This window comes from Notolepis coatsorum, assembly GCF_963971535.1.
Source record: "Notolepis coatsorum genome assembly, chromosome: 1".
In the NCBI taxonomy this organism is placed as follows: domain Eukaryota; kingdom Metazoa; phylum Chordata; class Actinopteri; order Aulopiformes; family Paralepididae; genus Notolepis; species Notolepis coatsorum.
In genome coordinates this window covers 100,901,768-100,925,411 of record NC_140165.1, presented here as the reverse complement: position 1 = coordinate 100,925,411, position 23,644 = coordinate 100,901,768, and the positions used below count along the sequence as shown (strand labels likewise).

The window sequence follows — 23,644 nt, the reverse complement described above, 5'->3', positions numbered from 1 at the left end:
ACAAATAAGCGCATACTTTAACGGTTGATTCTACATGGTCCTCAGTGCTGGCCTGTCGGAGTAAAGACTGCGTAGACTGTAAATCGCTGAACTAAAACCAGACAGGTATTCATTGCACATGGTTGAGTCTCCTCAGGCCTCATTCCAAACCATAAAAGAAAACGTCCTTTAATAAATCAAGTAACAAGTCATCTGTAACAGAGTATAATTAACAAACGAACCTACCTAACCCTGCCGGTGTCACTCCTGACTGTCCCTAGAGATATCCAACATGGCATGCAGCTCCCTGGGTTCGTATCCTAGCAACCCTTGCAGGTTGCACACGAAGCGGTAGACGTATCGCTTGCCGGCCGTCTTGTGGATGATGTTCTTGTCGTAGTAGTAGCGCAGGCCGCGGCTCAGCTTCTCGTAGTTCATCTTCGGCTTGTTTTTCCTCCGTCCCCACAGCTGGGCCACCTGCGGTCGCAATCACCAGTGTTGGCCGTTTGTAACTCAATTACTAACTTAACGGGATAATTCAGATTTCTGACATTAAGTTGTATGACATACTTGACCAGTAGTGTAGTCGATGCAAAGCAATTGGCTTACTTACAGAGTCCCTTTTGTCAGAGTTCTGGCCGGGTTCTGACCGAACCCAGGAAGCAAACAAGGTCTCAACAAAACCACTGTCCTCCAGCATATCAGATTCTGCTATCACTAGCACTATTTTGTTTCCAGATAAAAAGCCAGTGTATTACTGGCTTTTTAAACAAAGCGTGTTTGCATGTAATGTGGCCGATCAGCTTTTTGCTTAAAACTGTGGTTCTGTATCGTATTAGCTCTCGCTCGGCGTCACTCTCTGCACTGTCCTCGCACACATGCACACGCACTGAATAAAGACCACAATGTACCTTTAATCCCAATATTTGTCTGACCACACCCCTATCAGCTTACCCATATAAGCAGGGGTGGGGCCACCCACTCGCCTCCTTCTCGCTTTCACCACAAGGAAGTGCCTCGGTAGATCCCCACACTTGAAGTGATGTGATGGTAGGAGAAGAGTTGGAAAACAAGGATACGTTGACATCATATCTTTATTTTCTCTCTCACTATTTTCGAGAAAATACGGCGATATTGTCTTCGTACTGGAGTGTCTGGAAGATGATGATCATTCTAAAAATCCTCCACCGGTTTTCGTATTGGGAGTTCGCGCCGCTACATGCTTTTCCAACTGCAGTCCTTGCTGTGTGCTGGTTGCGGTAAAGACACAGCTGGGCTGTAGGACGCGCCGCTGTTGTAAGAAGCGGTGGGTTCCGGGTTTGGTGAGTTATGTTTTGCTGGCAGGCTCCACTTGTCTGTTAGTGCTATGGGGGCTAATTGACAATGTTTATGAAAACCGGCCCCAGGCTAGGGTCCTTTGTTCAGCCTCTTAGGCGACAGAAGACCTTGGTCTGAAGCCCATTATAGTTTTAACTAGTGGGCCACGACCATTAACACTGGTGATCCCTGTGTTTTCTGGACGAGTGGATATCTCTCTGTCACCGTGTAGGCCCCTTCTTTCATATCCAAATGAGAGTATTCCCTCACGAGGAGATATGGGCATAGATGTTCGATAGCGGAAGATCTGTGTTCAAAGTCAGCTACACAGGCCAGTTGGGTATTGTGCTGGCTCCGTCGGGTGTGGTAAAATCACGTTGTAAAACTGTGTTAACATCTTGTTTTTCTTTTCTCTTAAAAAGTGAGGAGGGTTTCAGAACGGCGGCCTGTCTGGGTGAGTGTTATATCTTTGTGTACACGTTCAGGTGATAGCTGCTTAGCTTACGTGCTAGTGGTGGCCTACTGTTAGCCAGTCAGCTGTTAGCTGCGGCGCTAGCCTGCTGTGATCACTAGGTGGCCTACTAGGTTAGGCTGGGGAACGTTAGCTTGCTGCTATCGGCCTAGGTCCAGCGCGGGGTGGCTCCGGCACCTCGCGCGCCGCCGCGGTTCCCGACTCTCCTCTCCCTCACGGGGAGAGGCGGGGGGGATTCGAAGCTACTCTCTGGTCGCGCGCGCCGTTCGCTCGGCGTCTCGCGGGCGGGGGCGGTAGCGTCCGACGGTTAGGGCGGCCGTTAGCTTAATGCTACTCTGTTGAACGTGCTTTGATTATAACATGTTTTACACTCTTGACTACGACGTCATCTTTGACAGGGGATGTTCGTCGACCCTGCCCTGAGCCAGGACGGCAAGGATTGCGACGGGTTGGAGCGGCGACGCTGGCCGGGTCGGCAACACAGGACGGCTGTGTTTACTACGGGGCCTTGAGACTGCACTTCGTTGATCTACGCTCCGGGTAGGCAAGGTTTGGCCAGACCTTATACACGTCTTCTGGCTTTACCTTCTAAATGTTTTGTAAATAACGATGTTTTCCAAAAACGTGTGTTGCTGCAATACATTTAGGATACGACGCGAGTTATGTGTGAATTGTCTTGTCACTGGTAATTAGCTTCTCCGTGCAAATCGGGTTGTTGTTACAGATGTGAAAATGATCTGGTTGTTGTGTGAGAAACATCATGTGTGTTTATATGTACCGTGTACTCACAACTAAGGGGGTTAACTAACCTATGAAGCTATGCTTAGTGACAAATGAGTAAAGAATGGTTCTTTTCTCAGCCTGTAATGACAATAAACAGTGTGTTCACATATTAACAGGTTTTCCTGTTTTAACTGGCCGTATTAAGGGTAAAGTAGGAGGATTGTGTTTTTCCCCCCGGTTCCCTGGGGACTTCTTCATCCTCCTATCAGAGTGGACATGTTGTTGCACTACATTGTGTCAATGTGTGGTAGGGATACGATGTAACCCTTAGCTTGATTGCTGAGGTTGTGCTAAATCTGCTGGAGAACCTTTATTTTCCTAAAAGAAAAGATTGTTGGTCGCTTTCGTGTGTGCTTAGCAAGGCCTGTGGCCGATACTAATCGAGAATTATGTATTCTCTCATTATGAAAAACGGCGTTCCTCTGTAGAGTGTTTTTGCCATTTTTTGTAGGTGATGATGGGTTGTGTGTGTCATGTGACCTACAACTGGGTTGGACTGGCCACAGAAGCACATGTGTAAGTTTGGACCGGGGCTCTTAGAGAGCCCTCTCTATTCTGTGTTTTTTCCTTAGTAAAAATCAGATAGCTTTTCCTGGTCCCACGGCCTGGAATATTGGGCGTGTGCACCGCAGAAATTCCCCCGCCATAGAGTACGTCACCGTGCGCGTCTCTGTTGGTAGGACTTCCGTGTGCTGTTCAGGTCCATGTGATGGATCTGTTTTCGGGGGGTGGTCAGGGCTCCTCCTCACCAAGCGCCTATTCGGGCCTTCTGTGAGTTCGGACTCCTCCTTCCATGTGAGGGAGCCTCCTTCAGAGTACAGAGCCTCCTCCTCAGATTGTCAAGGTGAGTGGACCCTCTAGAAGGTGTCCTATTCTATTGTGTATGTATTCGATTCAATTCGATTATTGAGTGTGTATGGGTTCAGTGCCTCTTCCCCGGAGAGCCCTAAAACCAATTTTTTACATGGCTCAAGGTGCAATATATTCTTTTCAATCTGTACAGCTCGCGTGGGAAGTCTCTCTGGGGATTCCCGTCTCCTTCCTATGGGAGGGTGGTGGGATGTAAAAATGTGAAAACATTTTACCCCCGGCTGTGTAGACTGGGATACATACTGTTGGTGCTTCCTTCTTTTCTATTACAAAAGAGTTGGAGTTAGGAAGTGTCACACCCCTCTTGTCGTTCCCCTGGGCGCCTTGGGGATTCAATGACAGGTCTAAATAGCCTGTTCATTGATGTGGGTGTGTCCCGACGCACGTATAGTGCTAGCTCGCTGTAAACAGGCGACTGACTGGCACGCCTTGGTTGCTTGAGGTTAAAACTGCGTTTTTATAAAGCAACTGGGATGGAGGTTTTTCCTCTTCCGACGACCACATCCCACGACCTGGGTTGATTATCGACGGATTCTCGTTCATGTCTGGGGGATGATGACGGAATGGATCTGAACATATGTAGAGGGGTCTCACGCCCTGGGGGTGGGCCACCGGGCGCGGTTCGCCCGAACGTCTGGGTGGCGCCTTCTTTTCATGTTAAGATCAACACGCATATCTGCCCTTTCTCCTGGAGTAGGCATGTCGGCATGGTTAGGGCACGGGACTGGTTCTGGTCACGCTGGTCCGGATCAGCTGAACCCGTTGTCCGCCGGGGATGCAGATCTGCTGTTCTGGTGCCCTGAGGGACTTGGGCTTTTTTCAGGGGGAAAAATGCCAGGTCGGTCCGGGTGTCACAGGGTTAAGCGCTATGGAGACCCTGGTTGGGTACATTTTTTACTCAGCACTGTCGTAATGGCTTACGGCCATGCCAACCTGTACACGCTCGATCTCGTCGGATCTCGGCCGCTACACAGGTTGGTCCTGGTTAGTACTTGGTTGGGAGACCGCCTGGGAATACCTAGTACGGTGTGCTTGGGGCTGGTTCTCCATTCTTTTTCGCTCTTCTCTCACGCATGGCGAAGAGGGGCCTGTTGGGGTGGTCTTTGACCTCCTCTGGTGACCCTGTGCTTCCCGTATCGCCAGGCCCAGTCCGAAGTAATGTTTCGTCGACCCGTAGGCCTGGGTTAACCCTTTTTGAAAACTGAAACACTTGTACTGCGGTATAGCCGGTGTATACTCGCAGGTGTGTTTTGGAGTTTTTTCTTGAGGGGTTATAGGAACAACCGCCGCATTGGGTAACACCAAGGTGGTTGATTCCCTGGTGTGTTGGAGCAGTGTCAACTCCCGGGTTCACCGGTTGAGGGTGCCCCTGCACGTTCATGACGTCTGCCAATCGTGTCAGCCTTCTCTGCCTCAACCCCTCTGGGTGGGAGTTTTTTAAATGGAGGCTTGGTCATGCAACAACGCCAGCATACGCCCCTTCCGCCGGGGCAGCTGTGTTCAGCTGTCCCCTCTGGCGCCTGTCTCGTCTGCAGTCTCCAGGCTAGGGTTAACAGCCTGTTGCCTGGTTTTTCCCCGGTGCGCTGCCTGCTTCCGTTGGTTAACCTTTTTTGTGTGCTTACGGCCATGCTGACTGCCTGTTCTGCAGGGTCAGTGTGCCAGGCGGTGTACTATTGGGGGGACAGGGCCCGCTCGGCTGAGGGGCCTTTGTCCGAATACGCTGGCGATGTGGGGGGCGGGGTCACTAAGTGCCCACCTGGTGGGGTCTTGATGCTGGCATCATGGACTTCTCCAGGCCCCCGTTCCAGGGGGTCCAGTCCCTTTGGTGGGTCTGGGTCTTCCTTCGCGCTCCGCTGCTACGACCTTGCCACGGGGTTGGGTTGCCCTTGACCCTGTGATTCTGGGGGCAGTAACGAGGTTGTTTCCTCCGTTCGTTCCCGGGTGGCATGCGGGTTGTGCGTGTGTGTAGTCGTGGGGTCAAGCCACGGTCTGCTCACCCTGTGCGTTGAGTTGCTTGAGTGCCTCTTTGCACGGTCGGGTCCGTCGCCCTCCCGTGAAGCCCCCAATAGGGGGGGTGCCCTCCATTAGGGTGGGTCGGGGGGGCTCGGCCCTCCCTGTTCTGATGGTTGTGGGGGGCTTTCAGCGGGGTGTATTTGTCGGCCGATGGCTCTCGCTCGGCCTCCCTTGTGCAGAGAGTGACGCCGAGCGAGAGCTAATACGATACAGAACGTTAGGTTATGACTATAACCAAGTTCTGTTAGTATAGCGACGCTCGGCGTCCGACGCCGCTGCAGCCCTTGATCTCGCCTTGTGGTGAAAGCTTGGGAAGGAGGCGAGTGGGTGGCCCCACCCCTGCTTATATGGGTAAGCTGATAGGGGTGTGGTCAGACAAATATTGGGATTAAAGGTACATTGTGGTCTTTATTCAGTGCGTGTGCACGTGTGCGAGGACAGTGCAGAGAGTGACGCCGAGCGTCGCTATACTAACAGAACTTGGTTATAGTCATAACCTAACGTTTTGTTTTGTTAATGGGTAACCTTTTTGCCTGCATGTTGTGGTGTGGATTAAAACTGTTTTGGTTTCTAAAGCTTTCCGGTTATTTATGATGAATTGGAAATGGGGGACCCTGATGTAAACAAGACAAAAGTCTTTCTCTGGTCTGCATCCCCTTAACAATTGTATGTATTGAGCTGTACTGTACTGTACCCATTCATCATAACATATATGACATACACGACATACAGATAGACAGTACTGCTACATCTATACATTTATGACATACCAGATTTGCAAATACAGTACTGTTTGTGATACAAAAAGAGTCCAGAAAAGAGAGTATATACATTTGACGTAGAAACTGTACATTGGAGGAGGTTGGGTAGGTGGGGTGGGGTTGGGGGGGGACTGTACATTGGAGGTGGTTGGGTGGGGTGGGGGGGGGGGGGGGTGGGGTAGGAGGGGTGGGTGGGTGGGTGGGGGACACTACAACTGTACAAGCAAAACTGTACATTGGAATATTGACAACCATTATTGGTCATTTACTGTACATTGGAGGGGGTTGGGTTAGGACATTTACAGGGGCCAGTTTCGAATTGCAGTCTCCCGTAGGTGTTCTTTGAGAGTGTTTTTGAAAGTGGGTAGTGATTCACATTCCTTTACAGCTTTGGGTAGGGCGTTCCACATTGATGTGGCATAATTGCGAAACATGTTTAGTCCCTTGTTTGAGCCGAATCTGGGTTTAACATGATTTGTGGAGCTCCCTCTGGTGTTGTGATCGTGGTATTCACTGACCTTTGGGAAGTATTTTGACATGTACATGGGTACCACCTTGGTCGTGTAGTGTATCTTGTCTTGGAACCCGGCCAGAACTCCAACCACAGAACTCTGTAAGTAAGCTAATAGCTTTGCATCCACAGTACTGGCAAGTATTTCATACAACTTCATGTCTAAAAAGGGGTGTAAAAAGTACCCAGAAATTATACCTAAGTGAAAGTATGGGTACCGTCTCAAAATCTTACTCAAGTAAAAGTCAGAGTATCTGGCTAAAAACACACTTGAGTCAAAGTCAAAAAGTTTCTACTTTTAAATGTACTTAAGTACTAAAAAGTTAAAGTAAAAACTTTTTTTATTGCAAGGGATAGACCAGGGGTCTCAAACTCATTCCATCGTGGGCCAAGTTTTCATTTTAAATACACATTGCACCAGGTGAGTTAGTTGAAGAGGTGAGCCAATTAGTGAAATCATCAGCTGGTGTTTAGGCAAGGCTGGAATGAAACCAAGCATACACTCAGCCCACAATGGAATGTGTTCTGCGATAGACAATGCTGAAATTAAAGAACAGAGGACACTTTTTTTTGCATTTAAATGATTTAATGCACTTCTCCATCGAATTTGAAAAAAACATGTCAAGGTAAACTAACATGGACGGCATTCACATCACAGCATCCAGTTGTAAAGTTGGCCAAACTACAGCCTTGGAAAAAATTAAGGGTTTAGTTCTTCTTTTATTTATATACGTGGGTTCGACATTGCACATCCTAAGGTTCTTGTCAAATAGTTGAAAATCATTTTTAAATAGGCACTGGTTAGTGGTTAATGAAAATATCCACTGAAAACTTGTTAGCATTTTGTAGCAATGCTAATGGAAACAAATGGGTTCAGCTTGCCAGTTTAGCAAACCAGATACTGGCCAGCTGACCCCAGAGCCATCGTTTAGAAGGCTCTGGCTGACCCCATTCGCTTCCACCACTAGCATTGCTACAAAATGTTAACAAGCTTACAGTGGACATTTCTCAGTAAGTGTAGTGCAGAATTTTAAATGGTTTTCAACTATTTTACCTGATTAAGTTGAGTCAAGTGTGCTGTTGGTGGAATTTAACAAAACAAATACATGGGGTGCCTCGAAGACAGGTTTAGGAACCACTGCCATAGAAAAATACACATAAAAAGAATTGCTCACAAGACCAAAACGTTCCCTGTTAACTTCAGCAGTAGCTCAAAACTGTAAAACCTTTGGCAAAGATCCCCGCTTTCTAGTCTTGCACAAGGACCAATCAGCATGGGTATGGGCGGGTTATTTTTCCATTGATGGGGATTTGATTGGCTGTTTTTAAATAAAGCGCGGCCCCAGGATTAATAAGTTAATAACCTTAATGTTAGTTCGGCCAGAGAAACAAATATACTAATTAAAAGTAAAAAGTGTGTATTTTTTTCTCTGAAATGTAATTGAGTAATACAAACCTATAATACTCGAGTAAAGTACAAATCCCCAAAAACAGTACTTAAGTATTGTAACAAAGTACAATTACTCAAGTACTTTACACCCGTGTCAAAAACGATCACTTTAACTACAAGTTAGCAGTTCCTTGCTAGTTCAACTAAATTCAAATTAGCAGAATCATTTTAGCATGAATGAATGAATGAATGAAAACTTTATTTAACAGATTGCAGAATGGGTACAATACAGTACGGCTCAATACATACAATTGTTAAGGGGATGCAGACCTGAGAAAGACGTTTGTCTTGTTTCCATCAGGGTCCCCCATTTTCAATTCATATAGAAATGATTGTGGATTGCAGTTGATTACTTGTTTTGCACTAAGCAGGGAAACCATGAAATCCCTTTAATACTCCCCCCTCAAGTCTGCTTGCCCTACAACATGTCCAAAATGTCTCCAGTCCCTCCTACAACAAGCTTACCCTCCCTCATCTACACCCGTCAACTACCCGCACCAGGCATAGCCGTTACCTCACTACACCCATCAACCAGGCATAGCCGTTACCTCACTACACCCATCAACTACCCGCACCAGGCATAGCCGTTACCTCATTACACCCATCAACCAGGCATAGCCGTTACCTCACTACACCCATCAACTACCCACCAGGCATAGCCGTTACCTCACTACACCCATCAACTACCCACCAGGCATAGCCGTTACCTCACTACACCCATCAACTACCCACCAGGCATAGCCGTTACCTCACTACACCCATCAACTACCCACCAGGCATAGCCGTTACCTCACTACACCATTCCTCCCAAGCCACACCACCCTGTCCCTCCCCAGCCAAGAAACTGCCCTCCCACCTCCATCCCTAGCTCAGCCTACTCACTGTTAAAGAACTTGTTCCTTTTAATGAGGCCCATTGAATAGTTGATTGGATGTCGACAACCTCTCCTACCTCATCGGGGTCTGTCAGTTTGAACTCCCACCCATCTCCTGTCCAGCTTATACATGATTGACAGCTACGGTCTGTCAGGAGCTCCAATAGGAATTGCCACAGCTGAATGGGGCCACTTCCTGTTGAGAGACGGAGGCAAGAATTAGCTATAAGTTATCCAAAAAAGGTGATCTAGTTCTTAACGTGTCTACAGATATATATATATAATTTTTTTTATATATACTGTATATAAAAAAGATTAAGTAGTTCTTCATTGCCAATATTCATACGGTGGCCATTTTGCTCTTATGTCATGCTCAGGATGGAAAGCAGTTGAGCAAAATGGCCGCTGTGTGAATATGGTCAATGGCTCCACAGCTCACCAGTGTAACCAGCTAGAATGGCTGCCGGTATCACGGCTCTGCCCAGATCCGTCTTATTCCCCACAAACTCTTTGAAGCTCCTGTGTGACTGTGGCAGGGCAAAGGGGTCCTCACACATGGTCTCCTCCACCCCCGGGTCTAAATCCTGGAGTGGGCCGGTCCACGTCAGCGAGCCAGTGATGTCGGAGTCCTCGTAGTGGAGAGTGTCCACTTCTGAATCGCACTCTGAAAGAGTATAGAAACAGTGGGCTGAGGCGTGTTCACGAATAAATGTGCTCTGGAAGAATTCTAGACCTTTTCAGAAACAGAAACATTCTAACCAAGTTGATTCCCTGTTGCAGAGTTTGCTAATACAATAGCTGACAGGAAATAAACTTGGGCCCAAAGCGGTTCCCCTGGCAACGGAATTCTACTGAAAAGGTCTATTTAATAATCTATTTTTGCCATATGGGGAAGCAGCACAGGAAGACTTCTGTTTTCTGTTCCAACATGTGATATTAGTTATACCCACCCTTGTGACTAACTAATAATAAAGAAAATAAAAAAAATTGGCATTTTTAAGTGCTTTTATTGACAGGACAGATGGAAATTGGGAGAGAAAGGGAGATGGGGAGAACCTGCAACACATGTCCCTGGGCCAGATTCAAACCCAGGACGTTGCAATTACAATGCAAGCACATTTCCGTGGTGCACCACTGGGGCGCCCACAACTAATCTTATTTTAAAAATAAATAAATAAAGATTGCTCACATCAAAGTGAAAATCATGATTGAACAGCATTGGGGGAACTGGCTATATTGGTAGTTTTATTTGACAGAAAATGATCATCTGGTACTTTAATCCACCAGTCAAGACGTCACAATTCTAGCTTGGAAATCTAGAAGATTTCAACAACCGTTATCCATTGTGATGTCATCGTTAGAACGTTCAGTTCTCTGGGCTCTAACCACAGCAGCACCAGGGTGTGTGGTCAGCGTTCTTGGACCACAGTCCTCCTCTTACCGGTGCCCCCTCTGGGCTCTAACCACAGCAGCACCAGGGTGTGTGGTCAGCGTTCTTGGACCACAGTCCTCCTCTTACCGCTGCCCCCTCTGGGCTCTAACCACAGCAGCACCAGGGTGTGTGGTCAGCGTTCTTGGACCACAGTCCTCCTCTTACCGCTGCCCCCTCTGGGCTCTTGTAGAGACATGTTTCTCTGGGGCCCCTCCTGTTTGACCAGGTAGTAGTCCTGATGCCGCACGGCCACGGGCTCCAGGCTGAGGAACTCAGCGCTCTCTGAGTGATGGTAGGAGAACAGGTGCTGGTAGCTCTGCTTGTCTGGCTGCTGCTCCACGTAGTCCAGGTAGCTCTCTGGTGGGTGAAGGACACACTCAAGCGTTAGCATTTTCACACTACATTGATTTGCACTACATTCATACCTCATTTGCAATTGCACCTTACCTCAAAGTTTTGTACCTCATTTTCTGCATTGTACCCCTATTTAGATTGTATATTGTACTGTATATTGTCTATATGTATATTCCTCTTTACTTACTTTTTTCTTTACTTACTTTCTTACTTACTTTTTTACTGTATGAAGGCTATGAAGCACACTCTCAGGGGCTCATACAGAACCAAGCATTTCACCGTAAAGTATGTGTATTTTATTGTGATATTTAATAAACAAACTTGAAACTTGAACTTGAAACTAGCAGTGGTGGAAAGTAACTAAGTACTTTTACTCCTACTTGTACTTTAAGTGAGTATTTTCATTTTAGGGAATTTAATACTTTTACTACACTACATTTCAAAGGAAATATTGTACTTTTTACTCCACTATATTTTTATCAACCCATCAGTTACTAGTTACTTTTAAGAAAAAGATTTTGCATAGAAAACATGGCAAAAATGTATGAAGATTATGTACTTTCACATTTGAAGCCTGTAAATTTCAAGAAGAGGTGGGAGCATGTCTATGTTCCCCGGGTCCTATGTTCCCCGGGTTCTATGTTCCCCGCTTTGATTGATTGATAGATTGAAAATTTTAGACCACCAGCCCTGATTCCAAACTCTAACCTTAACCAGTTCGAACGAGGGCCTAAGCTTAACCGTTCGAAACAAGGCGGACATTAATAATTAATAAAATAATACAAATTTATAAAATGTTCAATCTATTCATCAATCAAAGCGGGGAACATAGAACCCGGGGAACATAGGACCCGGGGAACATAGGGATGATCCCGAAGAGGTCATCAGAGCAGCATAACTGGACCACATACCCAGGGGCGTAACTGGGGGGGGTAGCTTAGGATGATTCCAAGGGCCCAGCACTGGGGGGCCCACATTTTTTTTTTTTTTTTAACTAGACATCACTCAGGTGTATTATTGATGCTCTCATTGATACTATGTTTGTTTCTGAAGTGTGTGTGTGTGTGTGTGTGAGATATATAGAGAGAGGGGGGGGGGGGCTTTGGTAGACTATTGCATTGGTCCATTCATTGAAGATGAACGCAATGAGAAATCCTTTACTAGGCTCACCCACCAACAGTGCAGGTGCTGAACTGCTGATCCGAATGTATAGGTAAAAACCATATTATGCGTTTTCATCAATAAAAAAATGGCCAAAAAAAATTGCGCTCGCGCGCTTACGCACGCTCGCATTCACTGGGGGCCCACAAATACATTCTTTCATGGGGCCCAGAATCTGGAGCTACACCCTGACATACCACTTATATAACCTTTAATCAGAGCAGCATAAATGGACCACATACCACTTTAACATAACCTTTAATCAGAGCAGCATAACTGGACCACATACCACTTTAACATAACCATTAATCAGAGCAGCATAACTGGACCACATACCAACATAACCTTTAATCAGAGCAGCATAACTGGACCACATACCACTTTAACATAACCATTAATCAGAGCAGCATAACTGGACCACATACCAACATAACCTTTAATCAGAGCAGCATAACTGGACCACATACCACTTTAACAATGGATTGAGGATCAAATGCCCCCAAGCACTGGAATACACAAACGTTATGTATAATGCATACTTTTACTTTAGATACTGAGGTACATTCAATAGCAAATACTTCTCTACTTTTACTTAAGTAGAATTTTAATGGAGGACTTTTACTTTTACCATTGTACTCATTTATCTGGGTATTTCTACTTTTACTTAAGTAAAGGAACTGTATACTTCTTCCACCACTGCCTGTACGTTACCTTTGTGAATCTGAGCCTGGCAGTGGGAGGGCATGGTGCCGAGAGAAAGCAAGCTGTGGTCGTGCTCACACTCTGGAGACACGAGGACAGAGGAGACACGAGGACAGAGGAGACACGAGACAAGGAGACACAAGGACAAGGAGACACGAGGACAAGGAGACACGAGACAAGGAGACACAAGGACAAGGAGACACGAGGACAAGGAGACACGAGACAAGGAGACACGAGGACAAGGAGACACGAGACAAGGAGACACAAGGACAAGGAGACACGAGGACAAGGAGACACGAGACAAGGAGACACGAGGACAAGGAGACACGAGACAAGGAGACACAAGGACATTTGGATAAAGATTCAACAGCTGGTTTAACATCTTCTCAGATAATAATAATCTTAATAATCATAATAATAATCATAATAATCATCATTATAATAATCACAATAATCATAATCATCATAATCATACTCATAATAATAACAATAATAATAACCATAAACATAATGATAATAATGATGCTAATAATAATAATGATAATCATAATCACAATAATCATAATAATAACTGTATTTATATAGCACCTTTCATACATGGATTGTGCTTCACAGCAAATAGCATAAAATGAACATGGGCATAAAATGAGCAGAATAAAAGCAATGCAAGTGCAGACATAAGAATAGGTATAAAAAGACAATAAATGTATTGCAACGTAGAACGTGCAGACATAAGAATAGGCATAAAATAAGTACAATAAGTACATTGTTGCTCGAAGGCATGTGAACCCCCCCGGAACAGCCAGTCCCCCAAACAGATGCATCATGCATTAGTAAAGGATGACTTGAATTTGTCGTATTTACTCCAGCTAAGGCTATGTTAAAGAAACTTGAAACTATGTTTATACATATATATACTATATATACTATTTATATACTCCTTGACTATGTTTATACATTTATATGCTATATATACTATTTATATACTCCTTGACTATGTTTATACATTTATATACTACATTTATATACTCCTTGACTATGTTTATACATTTATATACTATTTATATACTCCTTGACTGTTTATACATTTATATACTATTTATATACTCCTTGACTATGTTTATACATTTATATACTATATATACTATTTATATACTCCTTGACTATGTTTATACATTTATATACTATTTATATACTCCTTGACTATGTTTATACATTTATATACTATATATACTCCTTGACTATGCTTATACATTTATATACTATATACAGTATACTATATACTCCTTGACTATGCTTATACATTTATATACTATATATACTCCTTGACTATGCTTATACATTTATATACTATATACAGTATACTATATACTCCTTGACTATATTTATATACTATATATACTCCTTGACTATGCTTATACATTTATATACTATATACAGTATACTATATACTCCTTGACTATACATTTATATACTATATATACTCCTTGACTATGCTTATACATTTATATACTATATATACTCCTTGACTATGCTTATACATTTATATACTATATATACTCCTTGACTATGCTTATACATTTATATACTATATACAGTATACTATATACTCCTTGACTATATTTATACATTTATATACTATATATACTCCTTGACTATGTTATAGTACATATCTCAGGCCATGGTTACACTGGGTTAAAACAGCAACGTTCTATTTTCAAATGATTACGTTTGCATGTCCAAGTTAAAAAGAAACAGTTTTGGCAGGAAAACGCATTTTCCTAGTGGCAACGCTCAAAAGGTGTTTTCGTTTTGGAAACTCCCCGAAACTCGCCGACAATGGTGCCATGTAATTTGCGCAAGCCGGATACGGAGCCGTTCTGCCCAATGCCCGCATGCGCAGTAGAGACCCGCACGCTTATTTCCAGTGTTTACAGCAGAGCTGTCCCAAGTAGCTGCGGCTACCAACGTGTTGTCAAGTTATTGTTATAAGGAACCCAGTACTCCAAACTACAACAGTCTGCATTCCCTTAATTGTTTGTATTGAACCGTATTGTATTGTACCCATTCTGCAATCTGTTAAATAAAAGTTTTCATCCATTTCTACTAGCGTTAACCCATTCTCTGCCACCACTTTGATCATCCTAAACCATTCTCTGCCAGAGCTATTTGTCTATGGAGATGTTCACCTTCTTTGCAGGGCTATAACTTTTTAAATTGTATTGCTAAATTGACATTACTATGGCCCATTCAACATCAATTATCTATCGTTCAGGATGTAGGAACGTTTTACTTTTTCATTCACACATTCATATGAAAATACCGTCTAGAGTATAAATATGTTTTTATCGTTTTCTGCAGTATTTCATAGAACGTGAGATATAGGCATAAATGCATTAGATTATCAAATGCAGTTTGATACCGATCCATGCTATATTAAAAATGTTAACTGTACATGGTCCTAAACGTTATGACTGATCATCTGCGGGTGAACGGAGGAGGGGGGGGGGGGTCGTTTACAATTCCGTGACCGACGTTAAATGATTTATGTAGTATGGGTGATATATTGATCAGAGCAGTTTGTATCGAAAATGATAAAGAAAAACACTGAAACTCACGTCCGTCTCCTCGTACCGTTGGGCGATGAGAGTGGAACAAACCGATCCCAGTTATGTGGTGGGGATCGAGGCGATCCAGTTCCGGTTTGTATAATACTAATATACGCCAAAATCATGTTGTTTATTGAGTTATGGCAACGATCCATGTCCACGGTGTGTGGATTGAGTCCCGGGACGATAAACAAGTGGCCGGACGGAATTAGGGGACGGACTGAGCTGAAACGGGCATTTCCGGTTTGGCAACTCGCCGATCGGCCACCAGGTGGCGGTATTGAAGCGTTGCAGAGTTGTGATGGCTCCCGCAGCATATGACAAGGCTCCGTGGGTGAAATATGAATTCCATGACGAAAATATGAAATATGACCTTGAAACACGCTGTACAGCGATATTGGCAGACAATATCGCTTACTCTAGAGAGGCCTTTAACCTAGAACTGGGGAGCTTGGACTGGTCAGATGAGCTCAGTGGTACACAGGTTGAAGAAACATGGCTTGGATTCAAAACCAAATTCACAGCAATACTCAACAACATGGCACCGATAAGAACCACCAGGGTTAAAAATCGCGCTGAGGCATGGATGCACACTGAAATACTGGCCGCTATGAAAACCAGAGACAAAAAATGCTCTGAACTTCATAAAAGTCAGACAAAGCTTTCCAAAAGCTCAAACAGTGAACTCCAAGCCCACGTGGTTGAACTAAAAATCCAAAGAAACAGACTAAGAAATGACGTAAACACCATGATCAGAACCGCAAAAAGAAATTTCATCAACGACAAAACTGAGGAAAACAAAAACAAACCCCGCGAACTTTGGAAATTACTCAATAATCAACTAGGCTGCAGTAAAAAACTTAAAACCAGATTCTCAAACATAAACATAAAGACGGACAACACGCTCATCACAGACAAGCTGGATGTAGCCAATTACTTAAACATCTTCTTCACAAACATAGCCACAACACTGGTAAACAAACTACCCTCCCACTCAGGGCATTATGGGGTAGAACACATAGTAGCATACTACAAAAACCTAGGGGTCCACAAAGACGACTTCAAACTTGAAATGGTAACAACCGATGAGGTACTCAAAAAATTGAGCGCCCTCCAACCTAACAAGGCCACTGGCCATGACAACATCCCCTCCAAATTCCTCAGAGACGCAGCAGCCGCCATCACCCCAGTCATCACACACATAATAAACCTCTCTATAAAACAGGGGCACGTCCCCAAGGACTTCAAAATTGCGAGAGTGACCCCTCTACACAAAAAGGGCAGCAAATTAGACCCAGGCAACTACCGCCCTGTTTCTATTCTTACCTCCATCTCGAAAGTCATGGAGAAAATAGTCTACGAACAGGTCGAAAAGTACCTGGCGGAAAAAAACCTAATCTACGAATTCCAATCTGGCTTCAGAACGTCCCACTCCACTGACACATGCCTCCTCTATTTGAACGACCACATCAAACAAGAGGTGGACGCTGGCAAATACTGCGGCATGGTCATGCTGGACCTACAAAAGGCCTTCGACACTGTCAATCACTCCATTCTAATGGACAAGCTAAAAGCAATTGGTTTTGATAGCCTATCAGTGAGCTGGATGCAATCCTACCTGGAGGGGAGAGAACAGATGGTAGAGGTAAACGGTACTCTATCCCCCCCCCCCTCACAGTGAGCTGTGGTGTTCCACAAGGAAGCATACTAGGACCGCTACTCTTCCTAATTTATGCAAATGACATGTCGTCAGCCTGTGACTGCAACTTGTTCCTGTTTGCGGACGACTCAGCCCTGCTGGTCTCTGACAAGAACAAATTGCAGGTTGAAAAAACCCTCAGCACGGAACTAGGCAAAATCTGCATATGGCTCGCTGATAACAAACTATCATTACACATGGGCAAAACAGAGTCCATTCTCTTCGGTTCAAATAACAAACTCAGCAAGACCGACGGCTTCTCAGTTACAGTGGGTGACAATATTGTCACAAGGAAAGACGAAATTACCTACCTGGGTTCCATCCTAGAGGCAAATCTTTCCTGTGACAAAATGGCATCCAATGTAATAAAAAAAGTCAACCAACGAACTAGATTCTTGTACCGGATCTCCTCTCTGGTAAACAAGAATACCCTGAGGACTCTGGCAGGAGCACTCATTCAAGGGTACTATGACTATGCGTGCACCTCATGGTACCAAAGCACCTCAAAGGCGCTTAAAACAAAATTACAAACATCACAAAACAAACTGGTCAGACTACTACTTGACCTGAACCCCAGAACCCACCTCACCCCTGCCCACTTTGCCAACCTAGGATGGCTTAGAGTAGACGACAGAGTACAGCAACTTGCAATGGGCCTGGTCTACAAGATACACTATACGACCGGGGTGCCCATGTACATGTCAAAATACTTCCCAAAGGTCAGTGAATACCACAACCACTACACCAGAGGAAGCTCAACAAATCATGTTAAACCCAGATTCGGCTCAAACAAGGGACTAAACACGTTTCGCAATTATGCCACAACAATGTGGAACGCCCTACCCAAAGCTGTAAAGGAATGTGAATCCCTGCCCACATTCAAAACCGCCCTTAAAGAGCACCTACGGGAGGCTGCAATTCGAAACTGGCCACCGTAAATGCCCAAAACCCCCACCACCTCCTAATAGACAGTCTCCTCCCCACCGCATGTATATATTCCCTCCCCGCCGTATGTATATTCCCCTCCCACCCACCCACCCCCTCCTAATGTACAGTCCCCTCCCCATCATATGTATATACTCTGTCAGGATCTAGGGGTAACAGTACTGTATATTTGAATACCGCCTATGTCACAAATGTATCAGTACTAAATACCTATATGTCCCTATGCCATAAATGTCATGTATGTTATGTATGTCATAAATGTCTATATGAATTGAAAATGGGGGACCCTGATGGAAACAAGACAAACGTCTTTCTCAGGTCTGCATCCCCTTAACAATTGTATGTATTGAGCCGTACTGTATTGTACCCATTCTGCAATCTGTTAAATAAAGTTTTCATTCATTCAACGCATGGTGGGCAATAACACTGAACAGCGATTTTGGCGGGTAATGGGTTAATAGCCTCGATGCTAACTATATACATGGAGAATGCCATTCACATTAGCATGTAGCTAACAACATCGGAGATCTTTTTGTGAGACTAAACTATAAATTGTGTTGATGTTGGTTTTGTTTCATCAACAAATGAGAGGCAGAACACACAGTGAATGTATCCGTTTAGTTTATTGCACTTTCTTTGCTGAAAAATAAATGCTACGTTGGCTAAATGGCTCACGTGAGGTATTTAAAGATGGTGGATTGTTGTTTTTTAGCACAGGAAGTGTAGTGGCACGTTCAACCTTTCTGATTGGTTGAAAATGGCCTTCATGTTTGAACTACATCGCCACCTACTGCTTTGGCATTGTACTACATGTATATACATCACTGTGCTCAGGAGGCAAAACGATGTCTAACTTGCCTGCCATTACGTAGCGTTCTGAAAAACGAAACTGAAACTGAAAACTGAAAACGAAACTGGCCCTAGTGTAACCGCAGCCTCAAACAGCACCTCTTCGCATGGTCTCCAGGTGCTCCCACAGGATCTCCCCCGCGGTGCAGTCGGACGTCAGGCCCAGGAAGGTGTCTCTGTCCAGGGAGCACAGCTCGCTCCCTGCCAGGCCCCTCAAATCTGGGCCCAGGCACTGGAGGCCGAACTCAGCCTGGCACCAGTCCAGCCAGTGACTCACCTCCCATTCTGACCACAAGTTAGGATCTAGACCAGAGAACAATATGGAAATGTTAGAGCAAAACATCCAAGTCTTTCATTAGGTGGATATTGCTAAACGTATCCAATAGATATGCACATGGCTGCACACATAATTGTGCCTCTATTATTTTATCATGATGTGAGATTCTCTAAAATAAGGGTGGGGGAAATAATCGCTTCTTGTATTAATCGTGATTCTACCTTTCTTGATGCATTGATGCACAAAATGTAATAAATCAAATCAAATGTATTCGTACAGCCCGAGATCATATGGAATTTCCCCCATTGGCTGTACAAGTCTTCTTGTACAAGTCAAGAAGAAACATCACAATAGATCCAGAACAAAAACCACCATAAAATCCATACAGTATATGCGACACTCCCAGACTCTCCTATATAATCTATTTTCCTTAGTCCAGTTTGGGCCCCCAGATCCTACGGGGCTTCTACAGAGGCACAAGCGAGAGCATCCTGACTGGATGCATCACCACCTGGTATGGAAACTGCAGCGCCCTCAACTGCAAAGAACTACAGAGATTCATGAGAACAGCCTAGAACATCAGTCATGAGGGTCATGGGGACAGTCCAGAACATGTCATCAGTGGTTGTGCTTCAGCTGTTGACATCTGGCAAATTTGTATGCAGTTAGACTCATGGACAAATATAACGGCCAGCTAGCAGCTACTAACTGGTCTGTGACCAGTGCTATTTTATTGATTTACACACAATACTGACTTGCACACACTACTGAATACTGACTTGCACACACTACTGAATACTGATTTTGCACAGCTTTTCACACACTTCACTTGTACAGTAAATAGATGAGATTATAATTTTTTTGTTATTGTTATGTGACTTTTGTAAATCGTACAGTGTTTTTGTTGCTTCTCTGTACTACTTGTGTTGATACTGCTGCCAGGCAGAGGAGCCAAGAATCTCACTCCTCTATTCTGTAAGAAGGATATGGATGTGACTAAAATAAATGTGAAACTTAAAACTTCAATAACCATACTTGGAGGAATTATGCAGTGAACTGGTGTAAAAATAATTTTTTTTAATGTATTGAATGGAACTGAATCAAAGACTGCGATGCATTATGAATTGTTGAATAACCCAATTGTAGCTAATCGTATTGGAATGGAATCATGATTTCCCTGGTGATTCACATCCCTACTCTGTGACAGGAGGTCCCAACCATTCTGTTTTGGAGGAAAGTGACCCCACATTTCAGGTAAAAGAAATGCATATGCTCCCCCCAACATTTGAAATACATAAGAGAAAATTGTGAGTTCACAGAATCACAAATCAAATCAAATGCATAAACAACGTTTCCTTCCTCAGGGAGGCAGAAAATCAAGCTGTTCTTGTGAACTGGTCAATGATAACTGGGTAACCCATGGCAACCAGCATAGCTTCCAATTAAATATACATATTTTCTTCTTATTTTTATTTTTTAGATGAAGGCACCCAACTTGAGAATTGGGTTGGGAAAGCCTGCTGTTCTAATATGTAGTAGTGCATACACATACGTACAAATTAAGCTTAAATATAGGTACATTGACTGGCTATAGGAAAGTCCACTATACACCTAAAATCCCATTAAGTCCCATTCAAATGTAGTGAGGGGCGTTGGTCTCTGCTTTGTTAGCAGGAAAGACAAAATAATGCCATGAATGACCACTTAATAGTTCCCAAAGACTCAACTTAAAAAGTAAAATCTTAAACAATTTAAAATAAACATGTAAAGAGACCATTACTAGTGACAGTCAGGAAGTGGACCCAGAAGCAGTCTCAATTGAATATTGAAGGACATATTTATAACAAAAGAAAATGTGAAGGTTGGTTGTTTTCATGTAGCTGGCTCTCATTTCAAATACAACAAGAATTTTATTTTCTGTCGCATTTTTCATCATTTTAAAAGACTGCCAGCTAGATGGTTTTAACTTAACTTGTTGTTGTTGTTTTTTATTTGAAAATACATCTATGATAAAATCCCCATTAAACTGAGACTGTTGCTAGGCCTCGCCCACTCCCCGGTATCCATGTGATCGGGTGGTACGGATGGTGAGTCGCATGGTATACCTTGGGGGAAATGCCTGCTGCTTCTCTCCTGAGCGAAGCCGGCGAAAGTGGCCCTCACTGCCTGACTCAGGACCTCCTTGCTGGTGGGGGTGAGTGGAGGCACATCCAGGGGATCCATCTCTGGGTAGGGGGCAGTGAAGGGGTTGGGAATCAATTCACTTTTCGGTTCAGTGAAGGCGAGGCACCACACGTGAAAACAACGACCTGGAAATGTCATTGTATTTTGCCCCAACAACAAAACTGTAGTTTCATAAAATGTAGTATAATGCAATAATTTAAAAGCAACTATAAACATGACATTTTCATTTTATTTTATGAAATACATCATCTAGACAAACCTGCCTTAACAACACTTGTTTCCCAACTTAACTAGTAGATATTTTCATGGTGCATCTTAACAAAAAATAGCTGGTAATTTACAGAAGCTTTTTTGACATCTTATGTTATTTCCATTGTATGGAGTATTTTATATGACATCTTATTTTATATGACCCCCCCCCCCCCCCCCTCCTCTGGACCTATGGTACCTACCCTTGAAGTGGATTCTCTTTCACTGAGAAAAGGTGTTCTAACATGCAAATGTGCACTTTTTTAATGCCAGGGTGAGCTAATTTGAGTATGTTAATAACAAAATGAATAAAAGCCATAACACAAAAGACGCTTGTTGTATTTGTATCCATATTCAATGTGTAAAATAAAATGCCATTATGTCAGGAAGAAAGGACCCCCCCCCCCACTCAGCTGGACCTATGGTACCTAACCTTGAAGTGGATTCTCTTTCAAACTCAAAACAAATCTGGCAGAAAAGGTTGTATTGTCCAGCGACTCCAGCCTATTGCTAAGTAAATGAGAATGACTGTTCCGTCTTCAGCAGGTAACACACCGGGAAGGCATCCTCTGCATCCTAACCCATCCTAACTATTTAGGAGCAGTGGGCACTGCAGCCACAGTCCGGTGCCCCAGGGTCCAACTCCGGTTCTAACGCCGGTGCTTTGCTCATGGGCAACGGCAGGAGTTACCCAGCATGCATGTCTTTTATGGTCAACAAGATGCCCTGGTTTTACGGAGCTCAACATTTAAAAGAGACCTCTGAAATCTGACCAAATATGGACCTTGGATAAAACTTAGTATCATAATGTCCTTACAAATGTGAAAAGAAATATTCAACTAATGGAGAGAAAGGAGGTGGAAAAAAAGGTACGTTACCATGAGTGCCCCAGTCCATCCTTCGGTTTTAGGGAACAAGGGATCAGGTGTAGAAGAGAGGAAGAGAGGAGAGGGGCTTTAATATGACAGATGGGAAGGAAGGAGGTGACGGGGCGTGACGGATACCTGTCAATCATGTTTATATGGGAGGGGCAGGGGCCACAGCAGTGGTTCTCTCAGCCGTTCACAGGTCCAGGTCTCAGCCGTTCACATGTCCAGGTCTCAGCCGTTCACATGTCCAGGTCTCAGCCGTTCACATGTCCAGGTCTCAGCCGTTCACATGTCCAGGTCTCAGCCGTTCACAGGTCCAGGTCTCAGCCGTTCACAGGTCCAGGTCTCAGCCGTTCACATGTCCAGGTCTCAGCCGTTCACATGTCCAGGTCTCAGCCGTTCACATGTCCAGGTCTCAGCCGTTCACATGTCCAGGTCTCAGCCGTTCACATGTCCAGGTCTCAGCCGTTCACATGTCCAGGTCTCAGCCGTTCACATGTCCAGGTCTCGGCTGTTCACATGTCCAGGTCTCAGCTGTTCACATGTCCAGGACCTGCAGATTGACACACACCAGGACACAGGGAGCCCCATCTGAGAACATGTTTGTTGTTAACCCTTTCACTGCCGCACTACCAAACGGTTAACCCTTTCACTGCGACAATACACGGCGACCGTCGGTTGTGTGATAGTAAAGGGCTAACCTTCTGTCGTGTGGCAGTGAAAGGGTTAAATATGATTAAATGCAGGATTTATAGTTTGGGGCAGTGTTGTAGTACTCGAGTCCAGGACTCTGACTCGAGTCCGAGTGCTTGGTCTTGGACTTGGACTCGAGCATTGACTGCATTCGGACTCGGAAGGTGCAGACGAGGACTCAGACTTGTTAATTGATATTATGAACACACCAATGGACTCTTTTTTAAATCAGACACTGACATTTGGGGATTTAGTGGAATTTAAAACTGCACAAATGGTGTATAAATCAAGACATAATTTACTACCAGGCAACATCCAAAAGATCTTCATAGATAGAGAAGGGGGATATAATTTAAGAGGGAGACTTAACTTAAAACAGCCGACTGTACACACCATTATAAAAAGCATGTGCATATCTGTCTGTGGGGTGAAGTTGTGGAATAGTCTACCAGAGGAGTTAAAATAAAGTAAAAATACTGCCAATTTTAAAAGGAAGTACAAACAACGTATTCTTGAGAAGTATGCCGTGGATGGTTTTTTTTTCTTTTTTTATTATTATCTTTTTCCCCCCTCCTTTTTCCGATTTTTCTC

At 44.1% G+C, this 23,644-nt stretch overlaps 1 protein-coding gene across 1 annotated transcript; it reads right to left on the bottom strand.

The window, feature by feature from the left end:
- Positions 1-240: 240 nt before the first annotated feature.
- Positions 241-21,281, bottom strand: LOC311244736 (protein C-ets-1-like; the record flags this gene model as incomplete). Its single annotated transcript, XM_084334413.1, has 7 exons — positions 241-456; positions 9,108-9,226; positions 9,470-9,694; positions 10,628-10,819; positions 12,689-12,760; positions 18,881-19,084; positions 21,164-21,281. The coding sequence occupies 7 exons, from the start codon at positions 21,279-21,281 to the stop codon at positions 241-243; spliced, it is 1,146 nt and encodes a 381-aa protein (XP_084190539.1).
- Between the last annotated feature and the right edge of the window lie 2,363 nt (positions 21,282-23,644).